The 22,607-nt window shown below is 48.0% G+C and overlaps 1 protein-coding gene across 6 annotated transcripts in view; it reads left to right on the top strand.

Annotated features, from left to right (window-relative positions):
* Positions 1-19,014, top strand: part of MSI2 (musashi RNA binding protein 2) — a 392,076-nt gene extending 373,062 nt beyond the window's left edge. For 2 of the 6 annotated variants that reach the window (XM_037810398.1, XM_037810397.1), the window contains 3 exons: positions 12,244-12,398; positions 14,338-14,410; positions 16,882-19,014. In XM_037810398.1, coding sequence (XP_037666326.1) covers positions 12,244-12,398; positions 14,338-14,379 — 197 coding nt within the window. In that variant the 3' untranslated portion in view covers positions 14,380-14,410; positions 16,882-19,014. Of the gene's footprint in view, positions 1-12,189; positions 12,399-14,337; positions 14,411-16,881 lie in introns of all 6 variants that reach the window. The other 4 variants (XM_037810395.1, XM_037810393.1, XM_037810396.1 and 1 more) reach the window with 2 other exon arrangements.
* Positions 19,015-22,607: the final 3,593 nt, after the last annotated feature.

Here is a 22,607-nt window from a genome sequence, read left to right as displayed (position 1 = left end):
CAGCCCCTGCCCCCATTCTTTCTTGCCAGTACATTTCCCTCTGTCCTTGTCTGGCTGAGACTGCCAAGAAGCCACACCCGATTAACCCTTCCCAGGGTGCCCCACCTCTGCTCCCATGTTCTCAGCACAACCTCCCGTCCATGGCACCCTTCCTGATTGGTGAGTTCTCATGAATGAAAGGTGGGGCCAGGAGTCCTTGGAAGATTTTTGCATGTGGCTCAGGGTGACCCCTGCCTTCCCCAACAATATACTGTCGGTCCTCCAGGAGGCAAAGTCAGTCTAGCCCTCACTGTTATTATAGATGAGTAATTATTATGCAATTAGAAAAAGCAGAAAATAAAGGGGCCCTTTGTTCCAGGATATGTATTAATGTTAATTAAAAGTCCTCCCCTTTCCAGCTTGGCATTCTACAGAACAAGAGGCAGGCAAATAATGCTTCTGATTGACTGATTGGCTGTCGGATTTAGACCTGCCAGAGGATAAGGGCGGTGGTGAACCCCACCCATGGCCCCCAAAGGAGCGCTCCAGCCAGATTCTCCAAATTCAGACCCCCCTACCCCACCGGGGAGGGCCCTTGCAAGAGGTGGATGGAATGCTAGAAACAATTCCCAGTCAACTTGATTGAGATAAAGTTAATATAGCAATGATAATAGCTAACATTTATTGCTTAATGTGAACCAAGTACTGGGCCAAGCCCACATGCCTTATCCTATTTAATTTTCACTATGAAGTGGTCACTGTCATTCCCATTTGAAAGCTTAAAGAGCTGGGGCTTAGGGAGGAGATTTAGCTTGTCCTGGGGGGTGGCAGAGACAGGATTTGAGGCCCAGGCTGGTCTCGTCACTCTGCACCTCTCAACCGCTATCAGTAGCCGAGGCGCCACCATACCAGCCTAGCAAGCAAAACTCGGCATCTTTAAAAGCATACACTCAAGAAAAAAAACAGCTGCTGTCAACTCAATTCTCCATATCCTTGGGGGAGGAGATAACTCAAAATCATTTACGACAGGCCTCGGGAGGCATTGTATGTATTTTTTGCACCTGCTTCTCCTGTTGCAGACTTAACGTCGTGGCACTGTCTGGCTTTGGCTGACATTTCTGTTCTGACTTCAGGTCCCTGAATCCATTCGGACCAATGTCAGACAAAGGAGGCCCAAGGGAGGGGTGTTTGGGTAAAAGGGAGTTACTCTGAAGGTCACTATTTGGAAGGAACCTTTAGCTAAACACAGCTGAAGAAAGTTAGCCACTGCCCAAGAGAAAACAGGCAGGGGAACCAGGGAGAGCGTCTCTGGGAAAGACAGACGTTCTCCGTGGGGGTGAGTCAACATCCTTTCCCGTGGGCTCGGGGACAGAATCCGGAAGGTCGCAGGCAGGCACTGCCCAGCCTAGGACTGGGAGGGGATTGGCCGCCCAGTCGCTTGGCTCTGGCTTTGGACCAATGGCTGTGTGGAGGGGGCGGGGCTCCAGCCGGGAGCGGCGACTCCTCGGCCAATCATCCTGCAGGGAGGCTGGACTCTGGGAACCATGGCAACCGCGAGCAGGGGCTCATTTGTTTTGTAGATGAGTAATTACTACGCAATTAGAGAAGGCTAAAAATAAAGGGGCCCTTTGTTCCTGGTTACTTATTAATATTAATAAAATGGTCTGTCCAGGTCTGTGGTAAACAGTTAATGCAACCCCGTGAGCCTGTGGTAGAAGCCGCAGTGGGAGGAAAAGGACGCCCACCCCCCTTTCCCCTCTCTCTTCTGGAAGTTATTTTCCGACTGTAACCTGGAGAGGTTTGGCTTTCCTGGCCTTAGGGAGAAGAGAAGAGACTCGGCTTCGCAAACACTCGCAGGATCCAGGACGCCCTGGAGTCAGGGGGTCAGGCCGGCACTGACCCAGGCGGAAGGACCTCCTGCAAGAAGACTAAACGCATAGCTGCCAAACCAGAAAACATGGCCAGTGTTGGGGGAAACCCCTAGTCCAGTTTTGTTATATGTCCTTGGCCTTGTTTAACTTTTCTGGGTCTTGATCCTTCAGCCTTAGGTGCATAAAATAGGCCTTAAACCTTCCACAGAAGTAGCCCCAGGGAAGTGTTTGTCTCCCCTTCCAGCCTTCCTCCCCACCCACCTGGCTTGAAGAACCCATTGGGCTTAGGCTTGGCAATGACTTGCTGGAGAGCTACACAGTGTCCCCTCCGCTCCCATGCCCTGGCTTTTGGTGTTCGAACTACCGAGAGCTTCCCTTACAACCCGTTCCCTTCCTGGGCGGGGAGAGGTGGCCCTGTGGATTAGTCCACTAAGAAAGAAAAGAGAGGGGGCATGAGCGTTTAGGGGATATGAAGACTTGGTCCCAGCCCAGGTTCTGCCACCGGCAGGCCTGCTTCCTTCTTGTTCACTTGAGGCCTTGAGAGGGTCCTTGGGGTCCATTTCAGCCTTTCTTGCTGCTGTTTCCAAAGCTTTCCATCCCTTGCCCTTGGAGGTGAAAGGGGTGACAGTGACAGCACCTTAAGATCCAAGAAGAGCCATGGAAGCATACCAGAGGTAGGGAGGAAGCTTGGTGGGGCTGCATTTGCAAACATTCAGGCAGGCATTTTTTTAATGCACAAAGGCAGTGGGAGAGACAGAAGTATTTCTGGAATTGGGTATCATTTTTTAAACTCTGTAGCCCCAAATCCCATCCTTGGGTGTAGTTGATAAGCCCCATAGGTGGATGGTATTCATTAATAAAGGTGGACCCATTGATAGCTGCCATCGGTCAGAAATCAGCCCTAAGAGCAGGACCAACAAAGTTGTAGTCAAATTTTGCCACACGTTAGAATCACCTGACGAGTTCTTAAAATTCCCAGTGCCCAGGGCAGCTCTGAAGACCAATCAAATCAATCTACCTGGGTGGATCCCAGGCCTCAGGAGGATTTAAAGCTCCCCAGGTGAGTCCCGTGTGTAACCGTGGACTCAGGTACCACAAAGCTCTTTCCAGATGCCATCTCTGTGGCATCATCACCAGCACCCTTAGCTGAGAAATGGATAAATGAGACCAAGTCAGGCAGCTCAACCCAACTCCTCAAATGCAAGGGGGCAGCAGAGCTATTCCCGGGTCTTTAGCCTGCAGCCTTGGAGCCCAGGGCTCTCCTGCCCCCTGTTGTTCCTCCTAGCAGGGCCAGGAAGTGCAGCCCTGTGTCCTCATAGACTCATAGACTCTCCTGCCTCCGTCCCCTCCCCACCCACCCCCCAGGCCTGCCCTGGCTGAGCACCCACACCTAGAACTAGCAATTCCAAAGCAGCTACAAACAGGGACACGGCCGCCCTTCTTGACTGTCGGAGGTAAGGTCGGAGTTTGTTTGTTATTAAAGACCTAATTAGAAAGGAGAGGGAGCGGAATGGCTCCGTGCCTGGCTAATTAGTGACATGTATGTGCCCGCTTTGAACTTCAAGGACACAGAGCTATTAGCACTTACATCAAAAATGGATTTAACGCCTGTGCCTTTATAATCATCAAAGACTGGCTGCTCAAGTGGAAAGCCTTTTGTACAAGTCCTCGAGGGGCTGCCCTTTGGGTCTCCTCCCCACTCCACCCCTGACTGCTGGAACCCCCGGCGGTGCGTGTTCATGTGTTTCCATTAGATCGGGCGGTAAATGTTGATCTGTCCTAGGGGGTTCCAGCACTCCATGGGACTAGCCCTCGCAGAATGGAGTGGTCTGCTGGGACCGGGGTCACCCTCTGGGGGCCCTGCTGAGTTCCACCCCTGTCTGGAGGGGTCCCAGTGATGGCCGAGGCATGGCGAGCTCTTTCTCTCCTGTACTGCCCACCCCATCCCCACCCCCCAGTGCCACACGCCTGCGTGCCACACGCCTGCTTTCCACACAGCCTTGGTCTCTGGGATACAGGACAGAGGAGGGTGGCCCAGTCAGGAGAGAGGCAGGGGGGATGTCTCCATCACCAGGACCTCCCAATTTGGAGAGGGTAACAGGGTCCAAGCTCTCAGGAACTTACATTCCGAGGTTGGAGAGTGGATTCTTTGTTCTTGAATTTGTGATCTCTCTCGGGCAAAGAAAGAGCCAAATGAACAGAGGAAACCAGGTCAAACTGTGATTCAGGGAAGGACACCTGGACAGCATGATACAGTTTAAAGCACACGCACTTTCAAGTTAACACAGCTGGGTCAGTCCTGTTGGCCGTGTGAGGCTGGACATGTTACTGCTTGGCGAAACCTCACTTTCCTCATCTAACCTGAGTGCAGGGTAGTCGAGTCGCTCTTACAGGTTGTGAGCGTGTGAGAAAAAGATGGTGTAAAACACCTACCACCGTGCCTGGCACCCTCGGAAGCCACAGCTCCTAGAACTCTGTGATTCTTGACTCATCGGCGCAACCCTGTTTCCCCCCCACTGGTATGAAGCACACACCCTCCCCCGCTTTCCTGACAAGAGTGTTTTCTAATTCTTACATGGTTTTTCATCTTGACTAAGGCAATCTTTTAAGTATATAGTGTCGGCCGTGGAGTTCACCGTGTTTCCTTTCCATGACAGCATATAGTACCGAAAATTTACGCTGGCCTGAGACAGGTGGAACATTTACAAGACACCAGCAGGGACGGACCTCTCTGGGAGGGGCGGGAAGTGGAGGTGGCTTTCAGGGTGGGAGTTAGTGAGTGAAAACACGCAGCCCAAGTCGGTGGCCGAGTACAAGGGGGAAAAGGCCAGACTGGTTTCTTCTTTGAAAAGGCAGAGAGATGGATGTGCCTCAAGGACAAGGGCAGGCATCAGATCAAAGCGAAGCAAAGAAGGTTCTCAGGAGTAAACTAAGAGAAACTTGGAACAACCCGACTACTCGAGAGAGCGGAGAGGCATTCACGACACCGTGCTCCCTGTCTTCATTTCCTTTCCAGTCTCAGGTGGAATTAGGCTGGAAGAGGGAGCAGAGTCTTCAGCATCCTCCCATGGTGCCCACCGCCCCACCTTTATGTGGGTGCTGGTGGATTCTGGATCTCCTCTCTGCTACTCCTTCAAGTTCGGAGCCTGGAGTCAGAAAGCAATTAATTTAGGGATGAGGCAGCAGGACGCTAGTGTTAGCCGAGCCATAAACATTCGTTGCCCTGGATGGTTTTCACCTCGTCCTCCAAAACCTTTTGGAGGGTCTGGGTGGATGCGCTGTGGAAATGCCCGTCCACCCTAGGGAGGGGCTGGGAACAGAGCCTGACCCGTGGCGGCCTGCTGAGGGCCTTGCATTGGTGAACCAGTTGCAGCCTGGCAGACGGTCTACACTGGCAGGGCGGGCACCTTCACCACCAGCCAGCCGTTCCTGGTCACTGAGTAGTGCTTTTCCCTTCCTGGGGTCCCTCCCCCACTGCCCTCCTCCTTCCCTTGGGACCCCTGGGAGGGTGGCAGGAAGGGAACCTGCCATGAGCTCCAGAAGAAATTTCAATTTTGCTTTTTTGCTCTCATGACAAAAGCCTGGTTTCTTTGGCTCCATCCCCGGAATTTACACCACAAGCAGATGCCAGCCAGCTGCTAACTGCCGACCAACCAGCCACGAACCCACCCAGCCTGGTCCTTTTTCTGAGGAGAGACACACACACACCCACAGACCCAAGTCAGGGTCCACAACAAAGAGCATCCATAAAGAGCTGTTCTCTGTTGAGAAGGTGTCTCCACAAAAAGTATAGTGGCCAGAGCCACAAAGCAGTCCTCAGACAGTTCTGCTCTGGGTGTTTAGAGCCTTCTCCTTGCACCTGTTTGAATGGCAGTGCGAATCCCCAGGTTTACCGTTAGCAAGTTATAGTTACGTGAGGGTTTAGAGCCGGCCAGTAGTGAAGTTGTCTTTTGAGGGTGATATGTTTGGAGGAGTGTGATTTGACTGGAAGCCCAGGGAGTTCTACGGAACAGTCATGACTTCCTCCGTCTATCAGTTCCCTACTTGAGACATGCCTGCTTACCCAGCAGACATCATCAGCACCAGCCATTGGGGTCTGGTTCCAGTTCCGTTTTGAGAGAACAAGCAGACACTGCAATCTTATAAGGCTGGCACCATTGTCACCAACATTTGGAGTGTTTGTGTCACCGCAACTCCCCTGTCAGGCCAGTGAACGAGCAAATGCTCTCCACCTGTCCCGTGCAGTTTTAAAGATGAGCTGCGTGTCCCTGGATGATGCCAAGACTGGCCAGTCAACGTTGATAACAGGCTGAGTTTGTACCTCCCAACAGTGTATTTGTTTGTATATGGAGACAGTGAAAAAGAAATATTCTCACATTATTCTCTTAATCCTCCCCCAGTTTTAAAGTGTATTTTCTCCTTCCTTCCTGAAATAGCCTGAATTTCAGCAGAAAAAGAAGTATTGTGTGTAAAATTGATTGTCCCTGCATCTGGGGTCCCTGAACTGATTTGATTTTAATTTAGAGTGTCACACAATTTTCCCAGCTTGGACATAACGGCTGGCCCTCTCTCTCTGTCTCTCCCACCTTCAGGCTGAACTCAGGAAGGGAAGCCTGAGCCAAGGATCCCTGGCCAGTAGCTGGCTGGGCAGACGTCTGGAGCGTAATCCCAACTTGCTTAGCTCGAGAGACATGTTGTAATAATTCAACATTGAGTTTTTCCTTCAATTATCAGAAACAAGTTTAGCTTCTTCATGCTGACCTTGCCCCTTTGACCATCTGCATTGATTTATGGTTGGCACTATCTTCAGGGGACACAGAAAGGAGATTGCAGGGTGGAGTCCCCAACTCTGTTACCCAGGAAGGGCCTCAGCTGCCCCAGGTGCCATTCTCCAGAGCCCTGAGCGAGGAGTGGCCGGCTGCCAAGAGGGATCCATGAAGCTTTCCACAGTCAAAAGCTTATTTTCCGCCCTACTCATTCATTTTTCAGTTAGTTTCTTTAATTTCTTTAAAACAAGCAAAAACCCCTCAAGTCCAGTGTTAAGGATTAACTCAGCCCCTGGCTTCGAAGAAAGATGTCAACAGACTTGTGGGCTCACAGCTCTCGGTTCTCCACCCTGTCGGGAACGGAGGCCATGGCACCAATCAGCTGAAACTGCCTTCCTCTTGGCTCTGAAATGCACAGTGTAATTCATTCTGGTTTTGGCAGCACGTTACCTTCTGGACTGGAATTTGTAAGGACCGGCCTTCCATTGCATTCTCCCAGCCAGGGAAGAAGCTTTGTCCCAGAAATATGCCAGGGGCCACAGGGGTCTTCAGCCTGAAATTAAACCCAACAGGGGCAGGTAATGCACAAAGGGGATGGTTGAGATTGTCCCCAGGGCTGGCCCTGCCCTTTGGGGAAATGCAAGACCCACCAAACCAGAAGCTGGGTCTAGGGCTGGAACTTGTCCCAGATATACTGGCTAAGCTTGTCTGGAAAGTTTGTCCACAGTTCCTTTCTCTGGGTTAGTCTTTATAAAATCTGATTTGCAGGCCTCAGAGACAGAGATGCCCTCTGCGGGGTGCCCCTTGACAGTCCTGGGCTCTAGCTTTTTGCCTCAGCTCCAGTGGTATCACTTAGGGCCAATGTAGAAATACCCTTGCCACCAACCACTCTCCAGCCTTTTCTAAACCCACAATGAGGCCGTTCTGAGGCCGTCCCCTTCCACGGACTAATGCCACTATCAGCCCACAGCTGGACAGAGTCACCTGCAGACTGTGTGCCAGCCACAAGGCAGGCAGCTGACCTGGCTCACCTAGAACCCTCGAGGGGAAAGGTGCCTGTGAGCTGCTTCTACACCTTTACAGGTGAGGATCTAAGCCTGCAGCAGACCTTGTTAAGGTTTCCAGAATAAGATTCCTTGGCCTTCCCGAGTCAGCCATCACTGTGTTTTATTCAATTGAGGAGCAGGAAGTCCCTGCTTTATCCAACCTAAAATTCCTCCAACTTTAATTTTGGGCATTACCTCTTGCTGTCCTCGGTGATACTTGCAGGTCCCTGCCCTCCTACCTTACATTCCCAGGAGTCATTTCTTTAAACCCGAGATGATTAAATGCACCAGCTGAATGAATTGCATCTTTTTGGTTAACCACCTACTGATTTGTGTGGTGAGAAAGTTGTGTTTCCCTAGACTAGATCAGATTTTCCTAAATCTACAAATCTACATATGCTACCTGCCTTGCCGGGCTTTGCCTACACAATGATAAAAAAAAAAAAAAAAAAAAAAAATAGGCAGGTGCATGGCTTTAAACTTGGTAAGTAGAGCTCTCTCTCATTTTCATTCTCAGAGCAGCCTGTGAGATTAAATAAGGAGGACATCATCCACGTTTTGCAGATGAGGAGACTGGGGCTCGGGCTGGTGAGCTTCTTACCCTGAGGCACGCAGCCCTAGGGGTCAGGGCCAGAGTCCCACTCAGGTCTTCTGACTCCAAGTCCAGGGTTCCCTTAGTCTACACTTAGCTGCCTCCCTGGAGGCACTTCTTGGACCAGGAGAGCCCAGAGGATCATGGAGCACAGGGTGAGAGGTAAAGAGGAACCTGCCCCTACTGAGGATGAAATGGTTGCTGTGGTCCCTGCTCAGAGCAGATGATAGAGAAGTAACCTGCTCACCACAGGGGACCCCCAACCTGCCAGCCTGGCACAGGGTCACCCCAGGCCACTTAACATCAATAGCTTCTGCTGCAGAAATGTCAAGGTTTTTGCAAGACACTGGAGTCATAATAGCCAATTTATAAATCTCAGCACTATTCACCAACATTTACTGAGAACCCCCCTGCATACACACACACACACACACACACACACACACACACACACACACACACACACACACACTCTCTCTCTGGCTGAACAACAGGCAAGTTGCCAGCTGCCCATTAGGGGTAATGTCCCATTCGCTGTGCCTGACCTGACCTTGGCCTGTGGAACCAGTTCTGCTCCCTCAAAGCCTCAGTGCCTGGGGAAGGGCACTCTCTGTTATGCCAGATCACAGAGAATTAACTGCAGGGGGAGCTTCTCAGAAAGCACCCTCAGGTCTGGGCTCAGCTTCAGAAGGTGAGTGTCCATGCTTCCTTCCCGGCCTCTCTCGAGATCACAGCTTAGGGGGAGACGGGATCCTCAAGTGGCTCCCTTTTCGGGGTAGCCAGGCAAGCATTCGGCAAATGGTTACTCTGACTTCCCAGAAAAGAATATTACTTTGTCCCAGTGCCTTCCCACTGTCAGACAACAGCAACAGCTACTGACAAGTTTATGTGCGAAGTGGGATCCCTGCTTTTCCTAAGCCACCAGTGCCTGCTTTTTATGTCTTCCCAAAGACGCATGCATTCCCAGATGGCTTGTTCAGCGTCTTGAGCAGGCTTTCTGGAGCCTGGGTCTTTTGCCCACCGAGAAAGAGGGAGGTGTTGACCATGGAGTCCAGAGGTGCCTCTTCTCTTCCCACCAGACCTCAAGGGTGCAGGTTCACTGTCAAGAAGCCTAAATGAAAGGGGACCAGCCTGAGAACTGGGTGATCAGTGTCTGCCAACTGTGCCCTCTAGTGGGGACCCACCAGCCTGCTCTTTCACCCCTGGCTGGGAGATATTTGAAAGGTGGCTTTGAGCTGGGGCTCAGCCATTGTGACAAGCAGGTATATAATAAAATAGGACTTCAGAGTTTAAAGCTGCATTCTAATACAGTGCCTCCTCCATGGTGATTTTAGTGTTACTGGATGGAAGATGGCCAAGCGAGGAGGGGTGATGTAGCCCTAAAAGTTGCTGCCTATTGGGAAATCCCCTTCAGGCCAGCTTCCCTAGAACTGAGCACACAGGAATGGGAGGGGCTGCCAGGGATGGGCATAAGACCACCAGCCCTCTTATCTTCTAAGCCTACAGTGGGGGCATCTCTGGACAGCGTCCTTCTGTGGGCAGACTACATCCTATCTCCGAAGCTGTTTCTGCTGGCTGGATTAGTCTCTAGGTGGCTCTCCCTGGTGGAAGATGCCATGAGCAAAACCTCCCTTTTCCCATCCCCTAGATAGTGCACACACACACACACACACACACACACACACACACACACATCCCAACCTCCTGGATCTTCATTCAGCCAGAGGAGAAACAAGCCAAAACTTTCTTCCATCTTCCACTGCCCCCCACCCTATTACCCTAAAGCAGAACAGGATAATGAGTTACTTTGGGGGGTTCAGCTACCTGGGTGAACCAACAGTCCACTGTCTGAGCTTTTTCTGTTTTCCCAAAACCAGAAGAAAAAGTGTGTCAGACCAAGATAATACCGCCTTTTGAATATCTCAGCTTGATAATTTATGCCACCATGAGTGAGAAGGGCCAAGTGTTATCTGCAAGTTTAATCTTCTATATTCAAAACTCCCCATGCCAGTGCTTTCCCAAATAAGCCATTCCCTTGCTCTAAGCCTCTGTGTTGTTATTGTTGTTTTTCTTTTTCTCTTTAACCTGTTCTTTCCATTGGCCAATTGATGCCTTTCTCGGCCACAGCTTCAAAGGGGTCTCACTTGGGGTTTTCTGCCCCAAAGGGCATCTGGAGGTATAACTGCATTTGTCTGGGCCGAGTCAGGAGCCCAGCCCAGCGTGGTTTGGTCTCCTTCAGATCTTCGTGCTCCAGGCTCCGTCTCCTATCGGGCTTGGGTGCATCATCAGTCTTCCCATCCCAGCGGGAAGTGGGTCAAAACCCACTTCTGGCTCTTCAAGCCTTCCTGGGAGTGGCGCCTCCAACCACAGGCCTCTGGGCAGGTGCCCTTCTCTTCTGCCATTGAAAGCAGCTGGTCACAGGGCAGCGAGGGAACTGCGGAGAGAGGTGGGAGGGAGAAGTGGCTGCGGCCAGGAGCAGCCCCCTGGGGCTGAGGAAGTGGAGCTCAGACTGTCTCGTGCTCCAGGAGAGGTTAGCTGTAGCCCGGAAGTGACCGGCCCCAGATTCACCTCGAACTTTAAAGATCAGGAAATTTGCTTTTATGATTAAAATATGTGCTTTTCCATTTTGGAAAAGAAAATAAAGTTTAAGCTTCTAAGGGAAGATAGCGAGGAGACAAAATTCATCTGACCAAAGGGCTGTGGGCTTTGCTGTGGAGGGAATGGTGGGATTCGGGGGAGGCCCAGGGAGGGAGCCGAAGGCGGGGTCTCCTTCCGCTGGTTCCCCAACCGCAGCCACCGCTCTCTGCATCTGTGGGCACCAAGTCCCATCTCTTGATAGCGAGGGTATCTTCTCAACTTTCTTTTTCTCAGTCTGGATTTTATATATTAAGATAGCTAACAGACAGCAAGCTTTTAGGTCAGACACGCTGCAGCTATAATTGGTTCAGTCGGTGTGCCCTGGATTCATACTTCTGTCTTTTTTTTTTAAACAAAAGGGAAAAAAAGTTTAAATCCCCCCTTCCTTCTACTGCAGGAGGTGAGTGTGTGGGTGTCCTGTAGAATCATTGGCTTTCACCCCAGCTTTGACCCCAGCCTCCAGGTCTACCATCCCCACCCCATCCCCTGCTCTCCACCCCAAAAGGGAATCGTCTCCTGCCACCATTACCGTTATGTTAAGATGCCCAAACTTTCCATGACATATCCCATCCTCCCACCACCTTCAGTATTGACCTCTTTCATGCAGGGATATAAATGGGAGGGGGGAAAGGGAGGGAGTAGCCAGAGGGGAGGGGGAAATGGTTTGGGGGGCGGGAAACAGAGAATGGAGATCTTTTTTGTCTTTTTTTTTTTTAAATAAACAATTTTTTCATCTAATGGATCCAAAAACAAACAAACAAGAAAAAAGCAAAACAAACGAAAAGTCCAAAATCCCCTCCCCAAAGATTTTTTTTTCCTGGACACAAATTGCTTTGTTTCCTGTCACGTTTTAATATCAATATTAACACAATGTGTAGTCTAAAACTAGTTCCTTTGTAGTTTGCATGGGATGTGAATGCTGTCTCAACGTGCCCAGACCTAGAAAAGACTGCATGAGCATCAATTCAGATGTGAAAACAAATCTCTCTTTCTCTCTCTCTCTCTTCCATATATATTTCTATTTCTATTGTGATAATTTGGTGGGCAGTGAAGCACCTCCGGTTGGTTGCCGTAGTGTGTTGAATGATTGTTTTTTTTATTCTCTCTATTTTTGGAGCTCCAAGCTTCTTAGTAGTAGCCTGGGCTGAGTATTTTTGAGTCCCTGCTGATGTTCTCGCATGGCCTTGGTTGAGTGTTAGAAGTTGGGCCTCAGCTGTTTTTCTCGAGTGTTTGGCTTGTAATGACCGGTGCATGCTTGGCTTCTGGCCTCATACCCAGCTCTATTCTCTGCACACCAGTCCTGAATAGCTACAGTGCTCAACCGAATTTTGGCGCGCCCGCTTCCCCGGCAGGCTCCAACCCGGCACGGCCCGGAGGCTTCCCGGGGGCCAACAGCCCAGGACCTGTCGCCGATCTCTACGGCCCTGCCAGCCAGGACTCCGGAGTGGGGAATTACATAAGTGCAGCCAGCCCACAGCCGGGCTCAGGCTTTGGCCACGGCATCGCTGTAAGTACCTGCCTCTACCTGCCCACCCACCTCCTTCCTGACCCACCTGGCGGCCCGTGGGGAGGGGGTGCCAGGGAAGCCCAGGATGGGGGGCAGAGAAGGTTGGGTCCCCAGCAGTGTCATGTCCACTTGTGGACTTTCCGTCTGCCAGCTGGGGCTGAGGCTTAGCACCTCCATTTAGCTGTTTCCTGAGCCCTCCATGGGCCAGGTGCAGCCCAAGGAGTGTGGGCAGGTCGGGGCGCCAAGTGCCACTCCATCACCTTCAGCCCGTGAGCCCTTAATCCACTTATATGACTCTGGCTGCAAAACTGAGAAGATGGAGTGAGAATTGACAGAAGGTATATGGCCCGTGCCTGGCACGTAGTAGGTCCTCAGTTTTTGCCCCTTCCTTGGTCTCTGCTTTCTGGAGACTGTCTTGTCGTTTTCCTCAGAGCTGGAGCTCCCCACTCCACCCCATGGTAGCACCTTAGCCAGCAGGGTCCCCCGGCCTGATTTCCAGTGGCAACATTGGTGTTTGGGAGACAGGGGTGGGGTGCAAGCCGCCTCCCCGCTGGTTTCCTTTGCTAATGTTTCTTATAGTTTCCAGGTTCCAAGTACATTCCCACTTGAGTTCTTTAGCCATGGCCCCCTGAAGGCCAGATGCATTTGATATTTGTAATGCTCTGTGGTTCTATAATCTGACTAATCCAGGCAATGGAAATTTGCTTAACAGATTTGCATGCTGTTTTCAGATTGTATTGTTCTCCCTCCTGGTGTGTGAGCATGAATGTGCCTGAGCCGCACCCTCGCTGTCCCTTCCATTTTGGAAACAGAAAATCGGCCAGCCTCTGTCCCAGCATTTTGGAGGCATTTTTGAGCTCAGGTGGCAGTGTCTGCTGTCCCAGGGTGTGTCCCTGTCAGACTCCACTTCTGGGAGACAGCAGGGAGCCCTGCCTGGGGGGCCATGCTGGGGAGAGCCACACACGTGCAGACAGGGTCTGGGGCACCAGAGCAGCCTGATGGCTGCCCAGTGGAAGCCAGTCACACACTCCCCTCTCTTACACACTCACACTCACATACACACTCATGCACTCACACACACACACACCACTCACATGCACACTACCCCGTCCTCTCACACTCACACTCATGCACTCTCACACGTCACACACACACTCCCCTCTCATACTCACACTCATGCACTCACACACACACACACCACTCACACTCACACTCATGCACTCACCCACACACAAGCACACACTCTCACACACTCCCCTTCCCCTGACTTCTGGCAGCCCTGGCCTGTCCCAAGCCCATATCACTTAATTAGTCAGATCCCCTTGGATCAGCTATAGGACCAAATCCAGAATATTTTTATTCAGCTTAGAGCTACGTCAATTTGGGGGAACACCTATCACCACTTAAAACACATCATTTCCATTTTGGGCATTCTGAAACACAGACCCTGCTTGTTCTTGAAAACCCAGGTCCTTTGGCCTCTGTGCGGTACTGGTTTTCTGAAATAACTGCAAAATAGCATCATATTTTGTCTGCACGGGGGGCTTCTTCTCCTAGGCTGAAGATGTTGGGATTGTGGACAGAGACATTTGTTATCTTTGCTCTCTGGGGCTCGGGGCAACAGTGCCCATCAGTTTGGGCATGAACCTCCGTTTCCCAACACCCACCCACCCCCTCCGAATCTGGCTCTTGATTTGCCCCTGGGTGGGCAGCAAACAAGCTTGGGGTTGGAGCTGGGGGGTGAGGGGCAAGGAGTGGGGGCTTGGTGGGGAGGAACAGGGCAGGATGTCATGCTGGACCCCCATGGCCTTGTGTCTCAGAATTACATATTCATGCTGGCAACCACAGACTAGTCTTAGAGGTAATTTCCTTTCCCAGAATATGACAATCTGTTCCCATGTATAGCACACTGATGACCTTAACAATTGTGCAATTTTAGGGACCTTTGATTGCAACGGCCTTTACAAATGGATACCATTGAGCAGGTGCTTTCGTTGCCATCTCCCTCTGAGGTACTACCGACTCTGCCTTGTGTCTCCGCCCCGCCGGGCGTGTCCGTACATGTATGTGACCAGCCATACATTTAAGCACACGCCCTTCTCTCATCACGGCCACATCTCCTTGTCTCTCTCCTCTCTGTCGGGACCCCTTTCTGGGGGGATGTGTGGGAAAAACTCCAATCTTTTAATCTCATCCTTTTTTCCATCTTTAATCATGACAAACACACAAACACACACATCCCTTGTTTTACTCCCTTTTTTTTTCTTCCTTTAGTTCTTTCCATTCCTTTTCTTGATCTTCCCCACCCCTCATCTTTCTCTGTCTTGAAATCATGCGTGTGGGAAACTGGAAGGAGATCCCATGCTGTGCCCATACCAGGGGGGGGTGGAGGCAGGGAAACCCTGGGCTTCTGCCAGACCTAGAAAAGGGGGGCAAGGCCACCCCGAAAGTCCTGAGAGCTGACCTTGGGGGTCGCCGTGCCCCTTCAGCTCCACAGGGCTGGCTGGTTGGTGCTCAGCCAATGGGGTTTGTACAGTCAAACAGCCAGACTACATCTTTTAGTGAAAAGAAAACATTTTTGCCAGTAACTACTGAGCAATTATCCAGATTACGGCACAAAAAGCAAATTAAATTAACAACATCACCTGTGTAACATGGATGTGGATCCCTGCCAGTTTCCTAACCTTTTAAACTGAGCTCAAGTTAATTAAACACTTTTAAATCATTTTGATGGGGACGTAGAGGGGCAGGAATGGAGAAGGGAGGTTGGGCAGTCACGGAGGAAGCCTCCTGCCACGTTCTCGTGTGAAAATGCATTCCTGTCATTCTTGGCAAGAACCCCAAGAATGAAGAGGGGGTTCTCCTTGTGTCAGCACTAAATGCACACTGTGTTCAAATGTTGGTTTGGGGGTGGAAACCTGGGTCTTTTTGGAAGAGGGAAGGCTACAGCTGAGGCCTGAGAATGGGCCATTCCATGCAACTCCCAGCTGGGACTGGGAACTGGAGGAGGCTTCACTCCTGGGGCGGGGACGTGGGCGAAACGAGGCCAGAGGTGAACTTGTCACTTGGGGTTTTGCAGTTAATAGGATGCCTCCCTGACAGAGGGGGTCTCTGCAGGCCCTTGAGGCAGCTGGGACTATAGGTTGGGACCATTCAGGGAAGCAAGTTGAGTTGAGCTCCACCAATCTCTTTTGGATTTCTCTAATGTTGCTGCTAAGGAATCACGACTAACACAACTGCCTCTCTTAACCAAATAAACCTCATGTGTGAATTCCTGCTCCTCACTGCCCTTCGTGCACTGACCCAGCCATTGCTGGCCGGAGCCAGAGGCCGCTAACAGTTTGAAGGAGAGCTACTCACTACTAATTAAGCTGGGTTTGGGGGCCCAGGAGAGATGAGGTTCCTTTAAGAGCAAGGAGGGAGCCGGTATGTCCAAGAACCTTGGGCATTGAAGGTGGGGCCAGCCTTTGTGGAGTCAGATGAAGGAGGAATTAAACGACTAGCAGGTGCCGCAGATCCCTGGAAGGCTGGATGCTGGGGCCGCCAGAGCTCTGTGTCTCCCTCCCCTGGAAAAGGATGTGTGGCTTGGGGCTCCCCCACGCCCCTCCAGGACCACTGCTGCAGCCTTTTTCTCTGAGGGAAGCCACTCCCAGACCATCCTCCCTCATCCAACTCTAGGACTCATTTCCGAGAAGGATGAAGTAGCCAACCCCTTCCGAAATGGGTTACATGAGCTAGTCGAGCCCCGTGGCTGCACCACAGCAGTTAAGAGGGACTGGCCAGAGACCACCGTGTCCCCAGCAGAGGTGACCCTCTGGCATTTTAGTGCCATCCGTAAAGGAAGGGCCAAGGCTCACATTTGACCCAGGGAGACACAATAGCAAGTCTGTGAGTCCTGGGCCCATTTATATTTTTCTAATGGAAGCCGATTATTTATTGTGTTTATTTTTTTAAAAGCCCTGATCTTGAATCCTCATTATAAAATATGATTTTTTAAAATACAGATTTACAGTTTCAGTTCTTAATAGCCATTGTTGAGTATCTAATAATGGCAGAAGTTTTCATTTGTTTTTAACATTTAGCTTTGAAAACAAATCTAAACAGAAAAAGCATCACTGGTCAATGTGCAATTCATCAGTCTAGTTGAAAACCCAGCGTGACCCCACCTGCGGACCACATTTCCAGCCATTGTCCTGAGAATTCCACAGCACTGTATCAAATCAGCCAAATAGTGGGCACCGGGATGTAGAACTGCCCTCTCCCCAGTGTCAGACATGGCGTAGATGTCAGATTTCCCAAGCCCTGATCTCAGCAAGCTGTTAGCTGGGCCGTTTTCACAGACTCAGTAGCCAAAGGCTGTCACCCTTTTAAAACTAGTTGAGATGTTGGAATAAATAAATTCACTTGTGTAACACGTCTCCTTTCTCCTCCCACCCCTGCTTTACGCTCTCTTCCCGGACACCTGACCTTCCTTACCACACAGAGCATACCTGGATGTCCAGGCAAGACTGGGCGAAGTTTCTGAGTGGCCCTTTGTTTAGGTGATGCCATCAGACGTGGATCCCCCCAGCCTCGCTCCTCATCCCAACCAGAGATGGCTCGCTTCGGATCGAGGGTTGGCTACATCTCATCATCTCACGAATCTGCTGTAATATACGACAACAGCTTTTAAATGTGTATATAACCCATGATTTTGGTTTTGGTTTTTTTTTTGTTTTGTTTTGTTTTGTTTTCTCGATGGTTTCCCTTCCCCTTCTCTCTTCCCCTTCTCCTTTAAGACCTCTTTGAATCACATTTGGTAGTGATTTTGACTTAGTCCAGTAGTCATATAGCTTTAATATCTAGTTAAAAGCTAACCATAGTATAACTGTTATATTAAGGAGTTATTTTATCTTAAAAAAAAATTTTTTTTTTGCTTGTTTTGATTCTGTTCTCACTTTTAAAGGATGTTGAGATGGTAATAATACTCTCAATATTTTGGTACCAATTCTGAGACTGTGTGAATTTTCAGGTGGAACTTTAGCACACACTGAATCGAAGTTGAGAAATGCGGAGTGGGAGGTGGGCATAAACTTTCTATTTTGCATTGTAGAAGAATCGAGATGTAGTAGGCTAATCAACAGACTCTATAGCAGTTCTTTTTTGTGATGTCTCTTCGTTAACCTAAGTATATCTATTTTCGGCAATAAGATAAGGACGACAATGTTTTGAGTGTCCTCCTTTTCTATAAGTGCTTTTTTTCTGTTGAAAGAGGTGATATTATAAGGTTTTTTGAAATTGCGAATCCTAAAAAAGAAATGTTGTAAATACAATTCCATTAACTACATAGAAACTATTAAGAAAGAGAGAATCAAAAATATTTTTGTGAGGGCGTCAGTCCCAGGCTGTTTGATGCTCTGTGCAAGGAGGCGGGAAAAGAACGATGACACAGTCAGTCACCGAGACCGGAGAACACCCAGCTGCCGGGACGACCCCAGGAGAAGTTAGAACACTGTTTAGCATCTTTTGTCTGTGTGATAGACCCAAGAACTGTATTTGTGTCCTGCCAGCATATTAACCTCTCGTCTGTGCACAGCTTCAAACGTTACCATCTAGTTAGATTTTTATTTAAAATATGAAAAACTGCTTTTCCCAAGACGTTTTTTAATGACAAAGCTACAATTTTAATATTTAACATATTTAAAGTTTCAAAGCACACCTGTTTGGCTTGGGTGGGAGGAGGGGTGAGGGACATTCTTTTTCAGTCTTAATTTTTAAATATTTGATCATTTTCTATTGTCCAATCATTTCAGCACCTCCAAAGGTCCCTGGGACACTTTGTCTCTCTCCTGCCTGCTCCCAACTTGGGGGGGGGGGGAGTCCATGCGCAAGGAGTAGATAAGCCTGCATTAATGAAACCTATTTACAAATTAGGAAAGCAACCTTTTGGTTTCTATTTTTTTTTAATACCTCAGTGCTGCAAGTATCACCAGAGAGGCTATGGAAGAATTTTTTTTTTAATTTATTGTAGATGTAAACAGAATTTTAAAAATAAAAAGTATAAACATCACTGCACTGTGACCGGTAGGAAAAACTGACAGTTTCCTGTTTGCACATGTTTAACATTTGGCTGTTATAATATATGGTCCTCGGTTGGGGAAAGATACTTATGATGAAGGATATTTTTTAATTTAACTTTTTTTTAATATGGTAATAGGTCGGCAACAGCAACTGTAGAAGTACAACTCAATAGATGGCATTAAAACCTATTGTAGTATGGATATATATTTTTTTCTTTTTTAAAATGTGATATTGACGTTTTATTAATATTTTTTAAATTGTTACGTTTATAAATTTGGTACTTAAGGCACAGCCAGTATGAGACACTGAATGCGACATTTATTATAAAGAGCTGCTGCACTCCTATTTTTATAAATTTTACTAACAAAGTAGACTAATGTAGACATTCACAGACATGGTAGAGCAAAAGCATCTTCAAACAAAAGGCTCCAAAATGCTAACTCAGAAAGAAAGAAAAAAGCCTTTTTCAATTCTAATTAAAAAGCGACAACGTTAAAAAAAAACAAAACATGTAACATGTTCTTTGTTTTTCCAATAAAATGTTAGGTTGTTTGGAGAGAGGCTTTCTTTCTTTCTTTCTTTTTACTTTCTTTTTTTAATTTCCAAACAACCAGGTTACGTAAAATGCTGGGCGCTTTTAAAATATCAAAACTTGTTCAAGGAATAAAATAACAAAATAGAAGTTTTATTTAAAAACATCAGCAAAGAAAATTTAAGAGACAGTAAATTCCCAGAAATTCAGTGTCTAGACTAGGGAATTTAATTACCATTAAATCCATGTTGGTGATGTACTGTACTACCCTCCGTTTCTCTGCATCTCCCATCACCTCATAGAAGATTCTCTGTTGATCATTGTCTGTTAATAATGTATAAAATGGCTATCTTGTAAGTGTGCCGTCCTGGTACTAGTATAGTGACTTTTTTTCTCCTCTTTCTTCTAGTACATATTGATAGGCATAATGTAATTAAGGTTTTAAAAAAAATTAGACATAGTTATTCAGATTTAGGACCAGTAAGGATAGAACTTTCTCTTATTTATGAAAAAAAAAAAAATGCTAATAATTTGGGGGCAGTTTTTTCCTTTAAAAATTTTTTTTTCAATTTCAAGTTTAATTTTATTTTTGCTGATCTGGTGTGGTTTCAACTAACCCAAGGTCTCACAATGTTAAAACGCCAGCCAACTCTACGGCGTTTGGTAGATCCCCGCTCCCCCCACCCCCCAGACTGTGAAGGGGTGTGCCATACTACCTTAAATGCTAATGCTAGATATGCAAAACTGGATTTTTTTAATTTATTTTTTAAAAGAGGGAGGCATGGTATATTAAAATGATTTTACTAAGAGAAAAAATATTTTTTTAAGAATGCTCAGAAGAAATCGATAATCTGTGTGAATATGTTTTAGATGTTTATATACCTTTTGAAGAGACCCAGTAGCCCATAGCACAAATCTCGTGGAAATCTGATATGTTTTCATGTGGCTACCTAGGTTAAGGCTCGCGTTAGTCCCCCACTCATCTAGAAGTCCATTTTGAATGATTTTTGTAAATTATTTTAGCAGTGTTGTTCAGCCTTCTCTTTGTTTCAGTTGAGCTCAGTGGCGAACCTGGGAGCCACCTTTCGCCTTCCCTGGGGGAGAAACCCTCTCGGCTGATGGTTTTTCCCCAGAATTATAAAACAGCCACCGGGTGACTTTCTGGCTTCCAGATCCATCTGCCTGGGACCCCCGAACTCCTCTCCTCCCAAGCCAAGGAGAGTGAGTAGCATTAGCTCCTGGACCCCCTCCTGGTCCTTACCTGGACAGGGAGCTGATGGAGATGGCTGAGAGCTTTCGGCCTCCTCCCTAGGAGCTTCTGCAGATGTGGTTCGTGGCCTTCCTCACACCCATCGGGAAAACCAAACAGCCTCACCGCTATCCCAGTCGCTCATTGGCTTGATTCAGACGAAGCCCCAGCTGGCCTTGCATTTCTCTCCTTCATGACCTTCATCTTAATTTGAACTCGTAGCTTGGACTTTAAGGTAGCATGGCTCTATTGCTGTCGATTTAATGTTTCACCACAGCAATTCACAGCCAGTGAATGTTACACACATCTTGCTAGACTAGTATAAAAATCATTGGGTAATTGTTGGTTCTAATGACCTGAAAGGTGTTCAGTTTTTGTTTTCGGTTTTGTTTTGTTCTTGTTTTTGTTTTTATTATTATTTTTGTTGTTGTTCTTTTTCATTTGGGGAATTTGAAAAAAAAGAAATTGTTTTTGTTCCAAATAGAGAAATAAAACCTATTTTTGATTTTTAGTGCAAACGAGGGCTAGGGACTTAGCCTCCACCACCACCACACTGCTTCATTCTGCCATTCACTCACTGCAGCATAATCAAGAATAAAGCAATATAGTTTACTACATTTTTTATTGAAGGTCAGCCATGCTTTCTGTATTATATTGCATATGAAATTGTTTACAAAAGAAACACTAACTCATACGTATCTTTATCGGTTGGAAGTGGCACGCGGGGACAGAGGGAAACTAGGGGGTGGGGTGGGGGAGCAGAGAGGTTTTGTCTTGAATGTGCTTCACAAGCCAGGCTCTCTTCCAAGGGGGGCACAGGTAGGAAGAGGGATGCACTGCAAGGCAAGCACGTTGAAGACAGACCCTGGCGGGTGTTCTCACCCTCTCCCTAAGCAGGAAACAAGCCGGAGTCAGCTCAGCCCCATGCTGGGCACAGACACTACACAAGGAGATGTAAGTCAAGCAATACTTTAATACTGTAATACATTCGTTTTTGTTTTCTTTTTCTTAACCAAAAATAATAATAATAAGTAAACTAAAACACATAAAAAAATATAAATAAAACCCACCCCTCTGGGGGAACAACCTTAATCCAAACACTTGGCTATCAGATAATGAGAATGTATTGTCTCGGACTAAATTTCATTTCCAGGAGGCGGGGGGGGGGGGGGGGGTGGGGGGTGGGGTGGGGGGTGGGGACTGGGAGAGAGAAAGTTCCAGAGCCTCCTTACAAGGCTCTCTGCTACTGTATTCTGTACATACTGTACCATCCTGCGTGGAATCTGTGAGTGTCCTCTTGAGTAGCGTGGGCTAGCCAATCTGTTCATGGCGTATTGTAAACTCGGAATTCCATATGTAATAGGATGCAAGTCTAAGCGTTTCATGTGGACATAAATGTATCTAAATAAAACCTTCCCTAGCACTGTGGCTGACCTCACCCTTACTTTTATACTTTAGTATGAAACTGATGAGAACTTTGGTAGTGAGTATTTTTTTTATATATATACATATATATGTATCTATCTATATATATATATATCTCAAGCATCTTTCAGGTCTTTGTGTGTGGCTTTCTTAAAGCCCTGTTGTAAAAAATTACTATGTGGATGGCAGTCTCTCACATCACAGATGTGGAAAGTATAATTTTATATTTGTATTTTCAAATAAATAAGTTTGTGAAAGGTTTCCATCCTCTACTGTGGTCCAGAAATCAATGTGTTTGTCTGACAAAAATAAAATAAAATAAAATAAACTGTTTTGAACAGAGTTGTCCGGTGTCCTTTCCCTTGCGGGGGCTGGGTGCAGGGGGAAGAGCTGTTGTTCGGTTTTGGGGGGTCCATCACCACATATACCTGCCTGCCTTCACCCCTCGGCATGAGCATTGGCCATGGGCCTCCAGCAGAGAAGAAACCCTTTCTCTGGACTAGAGAGCACTGAGATGGAGAAGTAGGCCAGAGATTGGGTGAATTAACAGTGGAAGGTGTCTCAGATCCCACGGGTGGGCAGATACAAAACACCAAAAGTCCCGTGCGATGTAGGAGCTGGATAGTGGAAGTGTGCTGAAGGAGCCCAGGGGCCTGACAGGTGCCTCGGGAGGCCAGCTTCTGCCCACGGGACTTCAACGTTTTGCCTAATGGGAAGGGTTTTTAGACTTACAAAATTTAAGGTGTAGAGATAGACCGCCCACTATACTTCCTATCTTCTCGCTGTCAAATTATTGAGAGAAAACAGAAGAACTGAGGCACAGTTGGATGAGGGCAAATCCCATGAGCTGGTGGTAGCAGGAATAGCTGAGGTACAATCTGAGCCAGTGGGATTCTTGAGACTTATGGAGATGAACAGTCAAGCCAAGCGGTTTCTAAGGGAC

This window comes from Choloepus didactylus, chromosome 18 (genome assembly GCF_015220235.1).
Source record: "Choloepus didactylus isolate mChoDid1 chromosome 18, mChoDid1.pri, whole genome shotgun sequence".
Lineage (NCBI taxonomy): Eukaryota > Metazoa > Chordata > Mammalia > Pilosa > Megalonychidae > Choloepus > Choloepus didactylus.
The sequence above is the reverse complement of the archived record's forward strand: the minus strand, read 5'-3'. Positions and strand labels throughout refer to the sequence as shown.